Here is a 17796-nt window from a genome sequence, read left to right on the forward strand (position 1 = left end):
CTTCCCTTAAAAGGAAGGATTTGGCCAGACTTGCATTTTTTTTTTCTAATGCTTAATAAGCATAGATCAGTCGCACACATCAATCTACATTATCTATGTCTGAATATAAGCCACACACATGGCGATGGTTATTCCAATAAAATATATTATTGCAGTCTGAAACTAGTACCGACTTTGAAGAGCTTTCATTGTGGCTGAAAACCAATGGAAGCTTAAATCCAAGCAATGCTGTAATGATGGATGGTTGAGAGATAAGCTCTTAGGAGAAATAGAATCGTAGAATCAGGATCATCAAGTCCGACCTCAAAATAGAAATCACTTCTCTCTTTCTTCAGATTCATTCATAGGTCAATTGCCAAGCTGCAAGCCAAAGGTGTTCTGCATTTTTTCACCATTGTTGCCCAAATTCTGATGCCCCTGCATAGAAGATTGTGTACCAGTGTAGTCAGTACATTATGTTTCACGTTTGTGAATTCTGGACTTAGTTGCCCTATTTCACATCTGTAATCTGAAGCAAATAATAATAATTGTAAAATGTTACTGACAAACTCTTTTGTTGCATTATTGTGTTTACTATGTACTACAGCAAAATAGTGTGAAAAGGACAAATTGTTCTTAGCCCTCTTGTGGATTTAGCACACTTGGAGGCTGTAGCAGTGCTGTGATAGAGATCTAGGATTTTCCTACAAAGGAATAAATCCCGTCTAAAAGTTATCTCACAGTTTAAGCAGAACAATAGATCCACTCAATGTATTTTTCTTCAATATTTTATTATTTTTTCCCTAGTTAACATGAACTTGCACAGCAAAAACAAATAGTACTGAGGGTAAAAAAAAAAACAACAACAACAAAAAACACAAGTATTCCTCTTTCACAAGCAAACATAAGGGTTTAAACATGTATTGAATCTCAAACCACGTGCATTCTAATGGTGTGTTGCCCTGTGCATTCTACTGGCAGCAGAAAGCAGCTTTTCCCTTCTGCTGGACCAAGCTTTGTGAGCCGGCCCTGTCCTGTGGCAGGGCACCTCCTGGTGGCTGCCGGGCTGCGTGGGGAAGAGTGTCATCTCAGTCCTTCATGTTGACAACTGGCAGCACTTCCAGGGCTTGGGATGGCCAACAGGCCCACTGCCCAGCCACCTGCGGGAAGAAGGGGACCCAGCTGGGGCTGGGGACCAGGGCAGGAGGCAGGGTTGTGCCCTTCTGCTCAGCGTGCTTGGAGTACATCTAGGTCAGGGCTGGTGCCTCCCAAGGTCCCTTCCAGCCCTAATTGTCCCAGGATGGTTTGTTACTGGCAGTGTGTTGATGTGGTACTTAACAGGTAGTGGAATAATGCAGCACACCGGGAAGCTGACTTATGTTAGAGATGTAATTTCTTGTGGCTTGGTAAGTGTTGGTCCTAGGTAATCTGGGTGAGCTGAAAAAAAATAAATAAAATCCAGACGTCTGTGATGCATGAAGATAACACACTAATGGGAAGGAATTACACATCGTAAAACATAGTATTTTTACCTAGAAAGTTGTAAGGTAGAAAAACAGGAAGAATATTTCAAGGGTGCCACTGGAGTACATCTCTGAGTATTTTGCTGGTAGATTCAGGAAATCACTAAGTGCACTTTTGTTTCAGAAGAGTAAGAGATTCATCTGTATTGAAAGTCAATGTGAACTGCATAGTGGTTAACAGCTGAAGAAAATTCACCATTTTTAATAGCAAACTTTTGTTGTTCAGAGCAAGATCCAGTAGTCCTTTGATGCTTTAGTATTCCAGTAGTAATGCAACACAGCTCAACATATAGTAGTGTTCCAATGATTTACCATGTTAGTTCAACTTAAGTGTGTTTTTGGAGATATTTTGATTTTCAAGTGCTCTAATAATTGGCTCAATTTTTTGGCTGTCAGACTTCTATACTGAGACCTGAACCTGATAATGCAATGTGATAAATTTTTAAGGAAATGACTGTTACTTTTAAAAGCAAAAATGTAGGATGCATGCAAAGACTAACATTGCTTTCCACTTCATAAAGACCCTTTCCAACATTTCATTGTCTTGGGAAAAGTGATACTAGCCAGATGTTCAGATATTATCTTGAATGGAGTTTTGCAAAGTAAAAGCCCTTTTAGAGAGGCTGGAAAATATTGTTCAATGTAAAAATGGACCAAGATGCTGCGGTGATCAGATCTGTGTGTTCTTCTCTTTTTCATAACTGGTTCATATCCAAGACTATTTAGGTAACTCTTGGTTAAACACATTATATGTATACTTAATTATTCTATGATTTTATGTTTGAAAAAATTGAATCCCCTGAGCAAATCCTCTTCTAAAGGCATGGTAAGTTATATTTTGTGGTGTAGGTCCTTGTTTTTGTTACTGCTGAATTTACTTTAGCTTAGTACATCCCAACTCCAAAGAACAATTTTATGAGTTAAGGAACAAAAAGATAAAAAGGTTGAGGCTTATCTTCTAGCATCATCAGTAGTACAGCATTCAGCTATTTCTGTACTCTTTTTGTAGCTCTGCTTTTCTTTGTTTCATGGGGCACAGGGCAAACTAGAGCAAACATGCTCCAAAACTGTGAGGAGAGGAGTGACTGCAGGTGGAGTGCCATCAGGAAAGGAAGAGCTGGCTCAGCTCAGGGCCTCGTAACTTGAGTTGCTGCAGGTATCTGGTGCCTTCTGAGGCATACAGAAGTACTATCATTGATGTTAAGTATTTTGCAGGCTTGTGCTCTGGCAGAAATTCTGAGCATACTTACGTTGAAAATCATCACAAACTGTCCATGGCACAGTGTCAACATACGTAAGAGAACGCAATTGTCCGCAGAGCTGCTTTTTCTCTTCCCTTCTGCTGCATGTGTTACACAGGAGGTCTTTGTGTCTGAAATTCCAGTAGGTCTGTGATGGGGATGAAATGCAATGCAAACCCTCAGGTGTTTGCCCTCCTTTCTGGGCTGCAGGGCTGTGCGAAGTGATGGGAGCCCAGCTCGCATTAAGAGCATTCGTGGCTTTCCCTTGGCACCTGGAAGCTTGTTTTGACGGTTCCCTCCTCCAGTACAGTGCTAGACAGGGAAATGAATGAATTTGTTGGCAAATTTTCAGACACATTCGTTTTTTATTAACCATTATTTTCCTTTCAGCCTGTGGTAACATGCCCAAGTACCATATGCTGCTGAGCAGACAAGTCCGGTCCGCGCCTGAGCTGGGTTATTGTCTTAGTTTTGATACATGTGTAATCTTTTGCCACAAAAACTCTATCTGTTCTCAGAATACTCAGTCACACACATTTTGATGTATCCTTATATTCCAGGTGATTTTAAGCAGAAACCAGAAATTCATGCTTACTTTCCCTTTATCACTTCATTTATAAAGGAAAAGTTGTGTTGAATGTTTTGGAACTGCCCCTGCAGCTCCATGGTCATTGTGCACAGCTGTCCAGTTAGCAGTGTTTTTTAAAAATCCTCTATGGAGCTATGTAATGAAAAAGGGCTTAAAGCTGAAAAGCTCTAAATGTGTCCAAATTGAAATCACCTCTGCTTTAGGAAGACAGTATCAAGTAGGCTCAGGGAGCCATGGCGAGCTCAGCATGACAGACAACCCACTTCACAAAGTACCGTGGCCAATTCGGCCTGACTGGATTGGAGAATAAAGTTGTACGTAGAAAATGTCTGGTTAACCTGATTTCTGGATGTGTAACAAGTGGCAGTGGCAGTGGGTGCGCACTTAGCTGAGGTGAGCTAACACACCCTGGGCGGGAAGGCCCTGCCTGGGAGTGGCCGCCTGCTCACAGCGCTCCCTGCTGGGCGGCTCTGGGCAGGCAGGAGCAAAATGCCAGAAACTGCCGCGCAGTGCCAGGCAGATATGGAACTTGGGGTGCTCTGGGGCACCCTCATGGTACGGCAGGGGAAAGTACATGATAGCAATGAGTATTGCATGGCAGCACGTAGGAGCTGGTTTTCTACTGACTGTTACACATGAGGGCTGCTCTGAAAGTGATGCCTCCTGTTTTATTATGTTGGCCCATGATCTCAGGGGAAGATGCTGATAATATGATAGTAGAGGCTGAACCTTCCCACTAACACTCTATTACATTTTGTTGCCGTGTGACATATGGCAGCAGAGGGACAGTCTGACAGTATGGCATCTGATGTGGAAGTGTGTATGAAGCAAAGGTGTGGAACTGAATTACTCCAAGTGGTAAAAATGGCACCCACTGACATTCATTGACACTTGCTGATTGTTGATGGAGACCAAACAATGGATGTGAGCACAGTGAGGTGGTGGGTGGTGTGTTTCTGCAGTGGCAGCAGCAGTGACAGTGGTCACCTCCACTGGTGCAGACTTTTCCAAGCATGTCATGCAGACTCTTGTTCATAGCTGGTCAAAATACATCACTTATGGTGGTGACTGTGTTGAGAAATTGTGTTTTGTAGCTGAGAATTTGCTCTATCAACTAGTGTTATTGTGCTCTTTGTATCTGTTGTAATTTCCATGGAAATAAGTAGGTGGCATTACTTTCAGGGTGACATTTGTAGATGGCTTCTTCCAGTGAAGTTTGTGGTATTCTATTTCACTGCATGAACAAAATATTTCAAAGGACAATTGTAACTTATTGTAACTTTTGATTTTAAACATATATATTTTTGGAAAAGGTATGTTTGCAAAAACTAAGACACATTTAGAAATAAAAAGCATAAGAAATCTGTCTGTGCCACTAGTTAAGAGCAAATTATAGTTTCCATTCCTGTTTCTAGATATTGTTTTCCACATATGGTCCTTGTTTCTACTATGTGGGAACATAACGTTGTTAGCTACAGAATACTGAATGATGTTACTTAAACTGATGGTTTTCTCAGTTTTTCCTTTGTGCTTTTTACATGTTGTGTCATATGGAATAAACAGAATATGAACAGCTGCATTTTTACTGGCTTTGCTAAAGTGTTCTTGCTTCCACTCTCTGTTAGCGTTCACTTAGCAAATATTTATCTTCCATTATAGAGGACTTTGGAGCAGAAAATGTGGTGCTCATGAGTTTAAATTCTAAGTATCTTTATAATCATTGTCAAGTAGAATAGTTAGATGGGTGTGCACAGGAAACAGGAGATCTGACTTGCTTAGACTTGAGCTGAGTGATGCAATATTTAAATGAAGATGCAATAAATCAGGTTTAGCATTACTTCTGTCCTTGTATTCAATGAAGTGAACTTGCTAGTTCTTCTGCATACGCTAGTGACAAAGACATTTATATAGCTTTTATGAAGTATTACACATCGCTAATTTACACAGAGCAGTGTAGCTAACGAGTTTTCTATCAAAGTATGTTTTGATACCTCTAAATGTATTGCAAATTTGGAGACCTTTTAAGGCAATCATGAGAAGGGTGAGAGAGATTATAAACATGGCTTTGTTTTGTTGACAAAATGTGGGAATGTATTGTAATATCTAAATTCATGTTTTGAAACTACAGCAAAATATTCACATCTGTGATAATGCTTTCTTTAACCAGAAAAATTCTGAAGCAGGTTTTGTGAAAAAAAAAAATATATGTAGATTTAATTTTGTTTAGTTTTTTTTCATCTTTGCAGAAATTGACATTTCTACCCTCCCGACTCAACATCCTTTGTACTCTTTCTGTTTAGTAACTAGCAGGCATTTTCCTTCTCAGTACTGCAAGCATCTCTTTCCATATGCTGTAAGCGGACAGCATCTCTGGGAGTTACTGTTGGAGCAAGTTCTTTGTTGATGAGACCTCATTTGGGGGCTGTGCACTGCCACCAGGAAACGGTGACCCTGAAGGTCCCTGAGGTGTCCTGAAGGAGCCATTGGAGCAGTCTGTCTCACAGATGAAGTAACTCTAATAAACTCTGTTCGTTGCCGATTTCCACATTATGAATCACTGTTTGAAGCTAAAACAGTAGTTTTGTCTCCTTCAGAAAATGTTTGAGGGCTGCGTTACTACCTTCACATAGGAAATTCTGAATATCTGTTTAATGACTGCAGTGGAGAAATACAACTTGACCAAGCAGTGAATACGTATATCCTTGTGAAGTCAGTGTTGTAGTACTTGAATTCAAGTCAGTGCTGACTGTGGTTCAGTTTCTTTTGCATTTAGCAAATAGAGCATATAAGCTGTTTCTTATGCAATGTGTGTTTGTTGTTGACAGAGTGCGAACCTGGAATTTCAATTTGAGCATTTGTGCAATTCATATGTTTCCATCTTGTTTGTGTAGTTATTACATAGAATTAAGCTTTAAAATTTGGAGCCGTGGATGGGACTTTATTAATGCAGTAAAATCACTAGTTGTTTTTTTTTTTTTGGGGAAACAGAGGCAAAGGCAAGTATGTGTTTGTGAGGACACAATGTATTAAGGTAGTCATTTTTCATTTTTAATGACTGGGGGGGGGGGAGGGAGAAGGGGAAAAAGGGAGAAGTGGAGCAGGAGGCATGGTATAACTAATCTCTATACCATGTGATTACTCCACTTCTCGCTAGAACTCTTCCTTCCCAAGCCTCCCCCTCCAAGTATTTGATTTATGGGAAAATTTTAATGGAGGAAAAGGGCCTCAAGAGAAGGACTGCTCTGTGAAGTTTGGAGAAGGCTTTAATGAAAAGTTTCATTGTTATTTCATATTTACTTACCAAATCCTGCCAGAGTAAATTCTTGCCAAACTAGTTTTATATATTTCTTGTCTGGTCTTGCTAACTTACTGTTTTGTATCAGGCCCTTGTCAAACAGGAAGAGCAACCAGAGTAGTTCAGGTTATGCCACAACAAATAGGTAATGCAGAAAAAATGAAGTCTATCTAAAACTTCTTATGTAATATCGAGTAACTTTTAAAGGAACTAATTAGCAAAAGTGATGCAGCTTTTATCAAAGCTATTTTTAATGCAGATTGAATGTACTGAAATAGCACAATAGTGCTTTAGAAGTGGGCGTTCCTACTATTGATACTGTAATCATGCACGTTTCCTTATGTTTGCGTTGGAGGTGGGAAGTACTTGAGGTAGAAAGGAAAAAAAGCAGACAGGAATATTAAAGTTCCAATTTTAGTTTGTGTGTTTTTGAGCTGGATTAATTAGCAGTGGAAACATGAATCAAGTCTGTAAGATGCTTCCTAGCTTGTTGGTCCTCTTGAGCCTTCAAAGCGTGTGTGTTCATAACAGTGTCTCAGGGTTTGGTCTAGGTACCAGAGAGAGGAGTTTTTTTGTAATGTGCTAGAGGATGAAAAAAAGTGTCTTTCCTTTTAGCCTCAGAGCAGAATTTACAAAGGCACGTCTTTAGTGCACATTACTTGAGAACTTGTTCACTGAGGGTCTTTGAAGTTTCATAGCATCTTGAAGTTCCTCTGTATGCCTGGTAATGCCAATAATGGAGTGTTGTTTAAAATTATTTCTGAATTTTTACCTTACAAAAATGGATGATGAGTTATTTCGTGTACAGTACTGCAAGGCTAATTCCAGTGTGAGGACAAGTCGTACATTAGGAAAATCAGTTATCTGTACGATAAGTATTTGCTTAGAAGAAATGTGAGTTAATGGTCTTTAATAGTTACAGAAATTAGAGAAAAACACCATAAATTTAATTTCAGAAATCTCTTGGATAATGACTGTTAAATGTAATTCTGACATCTGATCGTCTGATGATGATAATTAACAGCTGTATTTAAGTTGAATTTACTTAGGAATGAGGCAAATTTCATGGTTATCACATTTCTCCAAAATCATTGGTCTATACAAACGTATCACATGCAAAGTTGTTTTTCATACTTTGAAAGTAGAGTTTAGGATGTTACAAGCAAAATGAACGTCACTCAGTGTTCTTGTGTGGAGCATGTTGTCCAAAATTTCATGCAGCATGTACTGTCAAGATTTAAAAATATGTACGGATTTAGAGGATTTCTGGTTGACCCTTTTCTTCTCCTGTTCTGTCCTTTAAGACGTCAAATGTTTTGACTTCTAGACTGATACCTGAAATGAGGTTGATGCTAGTTACTATTTCTAGGAAGTCAGGCACATTTTGCAAGATGTTGCAAGTTTGAAGTTCCTCAAATTAGTCACTTTCTGCAGTCATCTCTGCTCTGTGAAAAGCAACTAAGTCCTGCTACTCTTTTTGCACTTAACAACAGCCTGGGGCATTGGCTTTGTTAAGGGGGAGTATTTGAGAAGAAAGAAAAGATTATGTACCATGTTCAGGTTGTGTGTTTATAGTACAGCTTCTCCCTGTTGAAAAACACTTTTTAAGAATAGCAAGTTGAGTTCTAGTCAGCAATCAGGTGATGTAATAACATGCAGAAGACACTTCGTGGATGCTGTGTTATTCTTTCAGTTATGACTTCCTTCAGTACCAAAAGTAATAATAAAAACTATAAAGCCAGTCTGTCCAATTACTGGTAGGCATATATACATATACATGCACATATAAATACATACGTATTTATATGTGCATGTATATGCACACGTATATATAAGTCTTTTCTTAATTAAAATGCAAAGTCTTCTTTGTATGTAATTCAGATATCCCATCTACCATCTCAGCAAGCGCAGGTAGAAAGCCCTTTCATACCGCTGACCACTGGCTGAGATGGTTCATTTTGAGGAGGATGAATTTCCTTTCATAAGTGCATAACATCAGTAATACTGAGAATCTCTTTCTCTTGTGTGGTAGTGTTGGGAGTGCGATCATGCTTATCACATGAAAGCACATTCATATGTGGAATGATTATATGAAAAAAAAATGCTTTGGCTTTATGTTTAAATTTACATTAGTTTACAGTATTATGACCTAAATAGGTGTTTTAATGCTGAGTGTTTTTAGGACCATGATGTTCATTGTACTGGGGGGGGGAGGTGGGAACCTTTTTCTGTCTTTTTTTTTGACCTCTGATGGTTTTTTTTCCTCCCTTTGTGTAGGATCCAAACTACTGGATACAAGTACATCGACTGGAGCATGGAGATGGTGGGATCTTGGATCTGGATGACATTCTCTGTGATGTTGCTGATGACAAAGACCGTGTAAGTACAGATAGCTACAAAAGAAGTTCATTGTCCACAGTGCACGGTCAGGCCAGTGATTCTGTGTTTCCAGCACATGTCTGAATGTGCAGGTCAAACAATACAAAGGGTTAATTGTTTTAAATTGTTTGCTTAACAGATGTGGGAAGTCTGTTGCTCTTATGATTTTTCAGAGAGTACAGGAATTATTTTATTAAAATAATGAGTTTTCTCTTTGGTTCTTTAACAGATCAAGTACAAAAATGAACTGAAGTAATAATAATAATAAAATCTCAGAGGAACAATAATACGAAAAATTGAGTACACAAGTTAAGATTTTAGCTTCACGTTACCAGTTGAATATCTGAAAAAAACATGCTGTTTTCCATCTGTGGAACGCTTATCATAAATCTTTTTTGATATTGGATACCCAAATATTTGGATAATTGCTGGATGCACACAACTTCAGAAAATAATTATACATTCTTGGACCCTGTGTGTTCTTTTCCTCCTTTTTAAGTAGAGATTTAGATCACCATCACCTAGGAGGTTTTTCTTTATTGATTGATTGATTGAGGTTATAGATATTTATGTCTTTGAACTGCATGTTCTAAAGGGTAAGGTAAGAAACACTGTGGCAAGCTGTAAAGGCTTATGTAAATATACCTCTTTTTTCTGCAAAGCTGCTCATGTTTGCTGAAGCTCATGAGAGTGCCTGAGCCTGCTGCAGACTTCAGCCTGGAAGTGTAGGACCCTGCTCACGTCACTGGCAGGATCTTTAATTGCCTCTATTGGAGGCAACATGCTCTCTAAATATCCTTGAAAAGAGGCCAAATTATGACTCTTAGGCTAATTTTTCCAAAGTTGATACTTTGCCTACAGATATTTCTTGTGACAAAACTTAATTGTCTTGGTTATTTCAACCAGGACTTTATAAAGAAAAATTATGTGGAGAGTCTTGGGATGTGAAGACTCCTTGCTGTCTGAAATGTAGAGTGGTATAGAGTAACAGTGCTGTGTTTTCAGGAATTTCTTCAATAAAAATAGTGCCCAGCTAAGATTTCATGAAAAGCTAATTAAAACCTCCAGTTAGTTATCTCATATTCAAGGTCTCAAGTTGTGTGATTAGTTTAGCTTTTGCTTATGGGCCTCAAGGAGACTGGTGGAAGCTGTCTCAAAATATACACATAAATATATACATACACACGAATCTCTATAAATGACTTCTGACTTATTTGAATCATGCACTTCTTAGCTGCTCATGTGCTTCTTGCTTCAGAAGGAGAAGTTTAAATTCTGGTGACTCGAAGACCTCATTTGTTGGCTGTTATCTCAGCTTGCTGCCTTCAAGTGGGGTAATTCCTCCCGGTGAAACTCTGTGGGTGTTTATATGTGTGTGACTAATAGCTGGAAAGCTCTTGACTGCAACTGAAACAAGCAAAGTCATTACAGCAATATTGTTTTTGTGTACAGATGGACAAGATACTAGTAGCTAGTAGTATTTATTTCCAGATTTGCCCAGCTCATTTCCTCTGATTCTATGAATCTGGCATGTCTCTGCTAGTAACATATATCAGTTATTATTATTTTTTTAAAAGACCTTGTAGCATTGATTAGGAAAGTGCAATATAAACATGTACTGTGCTATATTGTCTTATATCCTTGAATTAATCTTTCTCACTTGACCTTCACACTTAATCTCTTCAAGCATTTCAGTCATTAGTCATTGTTTTTCAGTTTCCTATCTTATGTTTTACAGCTGACCTTCCTGGTTCCTTGTAGTTTTGGATTGTTAACTTTACGTTTTATGCTTCCATATTAATTGTATTAACTAGTTCTGTGTTAGCAGGAGCTGATACAAGTCTCATAACTGCAACGTCCTGAGCATAACTCCAATTTGCAATATTCTATATACATACAATTTGGCACATCTTGTTTAAAAACAGGTTATGTGTAATCATTTAAATTATCACTGAAGTCTGTACAACTAGTTATAGTCAAAGCTAAGTCACAGAATCATAGAATGGCTTGGGTTGGAAGGATCATCAGGTTCCAACCCCTCTGCCACAGGCAGGGCCACCAACCTCCAGAAAAGAGAAGCTCATAAAACTCATGAATGTAAGCTTATAAGTTAGCTTATAAATATATTTTTTAACTGGGACAAAAATGTCCAGGATATTTCAAAACTGAACACTTAGTATCTTAGTTTTCGTTTTTCACAAGGAAGGTCTTTATGTTCCTGATGACAAAGGTGGTTGTGTTGCTTATTACTTGTAATGTGTATTTCTGAAAATGAGTTTGCTCTTACGATTCTTTAGTTGTATGCATCATTCCCACAGTGAAAAATACTACTGTTTTGCTTTTTTGTGTCACTTCTGTGTCATGCTTTTTTTTGCAACATCTTTATTAGCAAAATATAGAATATGAAGCAGCTAAGGATCAGCCTGTCCTCTTGATGAACTTTTTCACTTTGTATAGTCAGCTATATTAGTAAAACGCTTAAGTAATGTGAGGAATATTCCGCTGTCTCCATGGAGAAAATTTTCTATCCTGTAACAAATACAAAGATCCTTAGAGACAGCAGCTGCTCTGAATGGAATAAGAGAAGTATCTTTGTGACAGCGTCCTTCCAATAACATGCAGCATGATAGGGTGACTTTATGTTGCTTTTTTCTATCCCTGTATGTTGGTATTCTTTTGTCATTTAGTAAAACAGAACAGATGGATGAGGGTTGACCAGTTATTCTCTGGGATTATTTGTTGTGTGCAGTCTTGTTTTCCCCTTAAAAAAAGGAGAGAAACATGAAAAAACCTGTGTGGAAAAATTTATTTTGCTATGCTGTTTGTTACTTTCTGAAACAGCTTTTCAGAAATCTTTTAACTTACTTCACTGAGAAAGTGCACAATGCCTACTAACATAGCTGGCTTGCAACTTTGACATTTGTATTACACAATGTCACTACAAATGAACTTGGTTAATTATTTGTAGTAATAATATTAAAACAAAAATCAATAAATACTTGGATAGTTTTTTCAAGGCGACCATTTTTATAATTGAAGTGAAAATATTGTTGAAGCTTTGTTGTGGAAGATTGCTTGCAATGGAAATATACCAATATTATTTTTTTCTCTCTCTCTAATCCTCCATGTATACCAGTGGGTAGTCTTGGTTTTTTTGCTGTTTTTGAAAAATGTTTGTCTACAAGAACCAGGAATCTGTTTGTAACTTGTGGTATTCATGTCAGAACAAAAGGAGAAATAATTTCCTTCAAATTGCTGCTATTGAACTGTGTAATCTATTTCAATTATTTAAAACATACATGGTTCTTGTTCATTTAGCAATCAAAACAAAATTTTTAAGTTAGATTAGCAAACTGTTTTACTTGGATTTTTGTTACTTGTAAAAGTAGGTTTTCATTTAAAGGCTTTCAAAAAAACATATGTCAACTTGTCAGGTTTCCAGCTTGATGATAACAAACTCGATGACCTCAGTTTTCTGTAGGTAGGCATTCTCAGAAGCAAAAAAAAAACAAAAAAAAAAAAAAACCACAAAAAAAAACCCAAAAAAACAAAAAAAAAAACCCAAACCCCACCACTAAGCAAAAACCAGCTGTCTTTAACTATGGTTTTTCCTGACAGACCAAAGCGCATCCACACTTCAGTGGTCCTCATACTTTGGGTGTAATATGGAAGTACTTCCTCAGGGATCGCATGGGCTCTTTTTGTCTATGGAAAAAGATATTCAGTGAATTGCTGTATAACCTCCCATTTCAAAAGTATGCACACGAATATTACTTACTCTCAATTGAATTCTCACTGAAAAAGTCAGTTGTGTTTTGGATAATTAAAAAAAAAATACTACATGTGCAATTATATGTAATTCTTTCCTTCATAGTAATGCTCAGGCTGTTGCTCAGTGAAAAGCTGTAGAGACTACAGTGTCTGTATGTGGTGTAGCTCCAATATTTCTGAGAAATTAGAGGCTTTCCTTCCCAAGAAAGCAATGAGTGTCTGCCATAAACAGGCACTGGCTTTGGTAAACAGCTGGACAAATAGAGCTTATAGGGTATGAAGCTGCTGACAGTTATTCATCAATTCATTTACCCTAACAGATTAGGTTTCTGTTAGGTTGTGATTAGCAGCCTGTAGCCGTAGAAACATTGGCATCTTATGATTTCACTCACTGCTGTCCTAATAAATTCAGTGCTCTAGTTCTCAAAAATAACTGCTGTTAATTTACTGTATTGTGGTATATGCCCGAGTAACAGCCCGAGCAATTGTCTCTAAACTGAAAATGGTCTTCCTCTGCTGGCTTTACTGTTTTTAAATATTCAGTCAAGTACATACCCCACATAATCTATATTTTTGCCCACTGAGTGCAGATGTACAAAGTGGAGAAATATTGTTTGGTAGTGACTGGAGTGAACTTTCATGCTAAGTACAGTGTTTGTGTGCATGCTTGTAGAATCCAGGTCGGTGTAATATGAGGTGATGTTTGTCCTTAGTGCTGGTTTAGACATATTTTGAACTTCCTAGAAAGACACTGAAGAAAAAGAAAGTGCTGTATTGAGTGAAATTCTGTTGATGAAAGTGAGATGGACGTTCATTTAATACGAACATGCATTCATTAAATATTAACATTAGTTTAATAAGTCTGTTTTGAGGTAAAGTTCATAAATGTTCATAAACTACAACTAGCTTTGTTAGGTAATCAAATTGCAGCTGAAATTTTTGAGGTCAGTTGAGTTGACTTGCATCCCCTTCTGGAGACCTCGAAAGACTCTTTTTAGTACTATTATGAATTTAATACTTGCTTGTTTCTAGCATGATGGGAGAAACTCTGAGCTGTTTCTTCACGTAGCATGAAGGCATATTAGGACCTTTTCCCAGCATCGTGGAAAGGAAATGAACTTTTGGTTTTTGTGTTAAACATATGGTCAATTGTAAATAATACTGTTGTTTTGTTTACTTCCTCTTGGAAAGCACTGCTGAGTTAGAGAAGCATGTGATATACAAAATGTGGCTTTGGAAAGGATGATTGTATTTTGTTTTGTAACAAATGTTAACTTGAAACCAACAGAAAAAGAGCTCTATTTTGAGCGTCGTGATCCTGAGGTTAAAGGCTAGCTTGGGACTGGAGAGCTGTGATTACAATATCTCGCTGCTATTTATTTTTATTCTGTGACTCTTATTTTTTGGGAGAGTTGTGCACAAGCCTGGTTTTATAGTGAATTCTGTGTAGGGCAGTGGCAACATGGTGCTTATAGAACGAGATTCTGGTACCCTTGTGTCTGTTTATCCTTTAAAATGTTAAAGAGCTTTTGAACATGATGGAAGATAAACTTGTGTTATCTTTAGATTTCCATCAGCACCTAATCAGGATACTCAAAGTAGTGCTGTTTGTTCTAAATTTGGGTTTCTGCCTCATTTACTTACAGCTGCATTTACATTTTAGTTTTCTTTGACTCAGCAACTTAAGAATTTAACTCAAAGAGCATAAACAGAGAACAACAGTTCTTTTGTTGTACTTCTAAAGTTTTCTGCCATTAACATACAAAACCCTAGAGTGAACTGAAGGACATCTGGATCTAGTGCAGTAAATTGGAGAGCAGAACCTGAAAACGGCAAAGTTTTACTCAGTATGCCCTTTTCTTTCCTTTTTCTTCAGAACTTTTCCATAGAACTAATATTCAGCTGCTGCCTTGTCTCTTTCTGCTACAGTGTGCAGCTTCTCTCATTTTGTTCTGTGGCTTCCTTCTCTGTATCCCAGGAAAGCAGAATGACCTTGAAACAATTTGTTGTTACTTGTAAGTGACTTGGCAAAACACATTTTGAGCATAAGGCATTCTTTTCTTGCAACAGCTTAAAATAACCACTTGTGCTGCTGAGCTTGGGAAAGTATTGGTATTGGGAAAGAAAACTTTCATACAACAATTTCATGATTCTCTTCTGTAATAAAACTTAAAAACTGTAGTTTGACAATGAGCTCTTGATGTCATCTAGGATTCTGCAGTTTTTTTTTATTTTAAAGTAAATTTTAAGAGGATTGACGTTATAGTTTTATCGGAGGTTCTGACAAATGAAAAACAGAATGTCTCTGTTTTAACTGGATTTTCTTGCTGTAGCACTATTGACTCATTATTACCAGGATGTCCACATGATTTTTATGTTCATCTTGCTGGTGGAGTTCAACCAAGGAAGAAATCGAAGTCCTGAAGATAGTCTTTATTCCCATCTGTTTTTTAATGAAGACATACTTGGAAATAAGTTACTCCAAATACAACTATTGTATTCTCTCAAAGAACTGAATTAAGATGATTATAACATTTCTAATTAATTTTTATCTTCACAATGTTTATAGACGAGACTGAACCTTGTGGAAGTGAGGAAACACTGGATATAATGTATTACTATTGAAATGTGGGAATTTTCCTCTTGCTAAGAAATACTCGAATGAACTGAAGGTTTTGTCACACCCAGAGATCTGAGTTTTATGGCCCTTTCAGTGTTCTCCAAATTTACTTTCATTTAATCTCATTTACTATTCCCATCTCTGTAAAGACAACATCTCTATTCATGATTCACTGTTTATTTTTGGAATAAACGGCGATATCCAAATTTGTTTCCTAAATTACTGACGTAGTTGTATGAATGCACTAAGAACTCTCAAGTAAGAGAGGAATGAAATCAACATAATATTGTTATTTGGAAGTTAGTTCCCACAGAAACCTGAAGAGCTGTATGTAAGGCTGACTTCTGAAAATTAAATCATATGGTAAAAGCTGCTCTTTAAAGAATAGTGGGTGCATGTGAGAAGATTATGTACTGAGGAAGACCACAGAAGTGTTGTGAAAGTCAGTCATGCCTCAGAAGTCTGCCAGAAATGAAGAGCTGAGCAATAGTGCCTTGGTTCATACAATCAGAAAAACCTCACCATCCTGCCATGGGAAAAGAAAAAGAGTTTTAGGGATACGTAAGGGATGGAAAGATGGAAAATAGAGCTTGCATTGTTGAGCATATTTGCAAGATCTCTGGAGAAAAGGGAAGAGGTGACTGAACCCTGAAGTGACAAACTCCATTGCTGTTTGTGAAGCTGAATGTTGGTAGTAAAGCACTGGTTATAGAGTGCTGGCAAGGCATTCTCTGCTACAGAGGTACATGGTAATGTGGTTCATGAAATAAGATGTGATGTGCTTTCAGAGAAAGACTCTTTTAATTGAATGCACAAAATAATTACTTTGGAAAAATGTTCCCAATTCTGTAATAGATCTTGAGAAGCACCAGCTTATGCTGCAAGGTATGGCTCTGTGAGATTTAATAGGGTAAAATAAGGCATCCAGCAACTAACCCTTTTGCCTCTCCTTCATGCTATCACCCTCTCCTGCTGCTCACCTCTTTCAGGCTCTGGCACTCTTTGGACCCCCTCTCTCAGCCAGTTTGTTCACCAGAACATCGGAGGAGTTTTTGCAAACTTAACTGAATGCTTTTTGCTGTTCCGCTGAAGGAGCTGGCAAGCTGGTGGAGAAAAGGGAAAGGACATCACTGCTGGGAGTGGTTGAGGTGTGAGGGAAGAAGAGAGAGGAGACCAGGTGGGGATGTGAGCAGGAGAAAGAGCGGAGTGAAGCCTTCCTTGTGAGTGCAGCGAGGCTGCTGGTGGCCTTGGAGCCACTTGTGTGGTCCCTCCAATGAAGCAAGGGAAGAGGCACCTGAGGATGTCCATGCCGGTGGTGAGGCTGGCTACTCCCTCCAGCCACCAACAAACATACCAAAAGAGCTGTTGTACAGAGAGCAAAAGCACGGAAGAGTTTCCAACACCAACTCCAGATATAGATTAAAGGCTAATTAACCAGCAGTGCCAGCATGGCCCAGGACTCTCAGCCTAGAAGAGGAGGTGGAAGCAGCTAACTGTGGATGACTGTGAAATCACCCGTGACATTAAAAAATCAGTCATCTTTTTGTTGCAAGGTCTGGGGGAATCAAATAAAGCTGAAGCTTTCATTAGCAAAGCAAGTGAAAGGAGTTGCATGTCATCTGTAAAATACTACCTTTTATTTCAATTTTGGTTCTTTCTGAGTGCTGCAGATTCTTATTTGTAGGGGATTCGTGAATAAGTAAAATCCAGACTGTCTTCTATATCTTTGAAGATTTTAAAGACCTCTGTCCTGTTCCATTCTTGTCCAAAATATTTTATGTCACCTGGAAATCCTTGCAGATTCCTGATCGTTCTTAATACATTTCCTATACCTGTGTGAGAAGTAATGTGGTTTTTACTGAAGTACAATAAGCAAGGTTAGTAATACCTACAGTATTTACTATCAAGTCAATTGGATTCGGTCAAACTGCAGTGAAGTAAAATGGATCTTAATGGATTTCTAAAATTAATTTGTGCCTTTGTCAGTCTTAATTGTTGCTTTTTTTTTTTTTGGTACAAATAAGCATGATTAGAATAATTAATAAGAGTAGATACCTGTAAAAGGCTTTCAAGCTTACTTTGACCTTAATTTTTATGTTGCATCAGAATATCTGGGGATTTTTAGCAGATAGTGCAGATGCTTTAAGAAGTTTTGGAGAGATGTAATTGTTATTGAGATGTCATGGCTTAAAAGCATGCATTATGCTGTATGATCCATTAATTGTTTCATCTTCAGAAAGATGATGCTGGTAAATCACAGAAAGTGGTAATTCAAATAGGGCTTCAGTTTTCTTTAAACTTCAGTGGAAACCACAGTGTGTGGAAATGGTGATGATCTCACAGTGGCTAATATTGGTAGCACTGAATGTCAATATGTGTCTATGGATGATGACTGCTAC

At 37.9% G+C, this 17796-nt stretch overlaps 1 protein-coding gene across 1 annotated transcript in view; it reads left to right on the plus strand.

Moving 5' to 3' along the window:
• Positions 1 to 17796, plus strand: part of PARD3 (par-3 family cell polarity regulator) — a 435432-nt gene that overhangs the window by 36096 nt on the left and 381540 nt on the right. The window contains exon 3 of the mRNA XM_021389241.1: positions 8905 to 9006. Within this exon, the coding sequence (XP_021244916.1) occupies positions 8905 to 9006 (102 nt within the window). The remainder of the gene's footprint in view (positions 1 to 8904; positions 9007 to 17796) is intronic.

The sequence above is a fragment of the Numida meleagris genome, chromosome 2 (genome assembly GCF_002078875.1).
Source record: "Numida meleagris isolate 19003 breed g44 Domestic line chromosome 2, NumMel1.0, whole genome shotgun sequence".
NCBI classification, from domain to species: Eukaryota; Metazoa; Chordata; class Aves; order Galliformes; family Numididae; genus Numida; species Numida meleagris.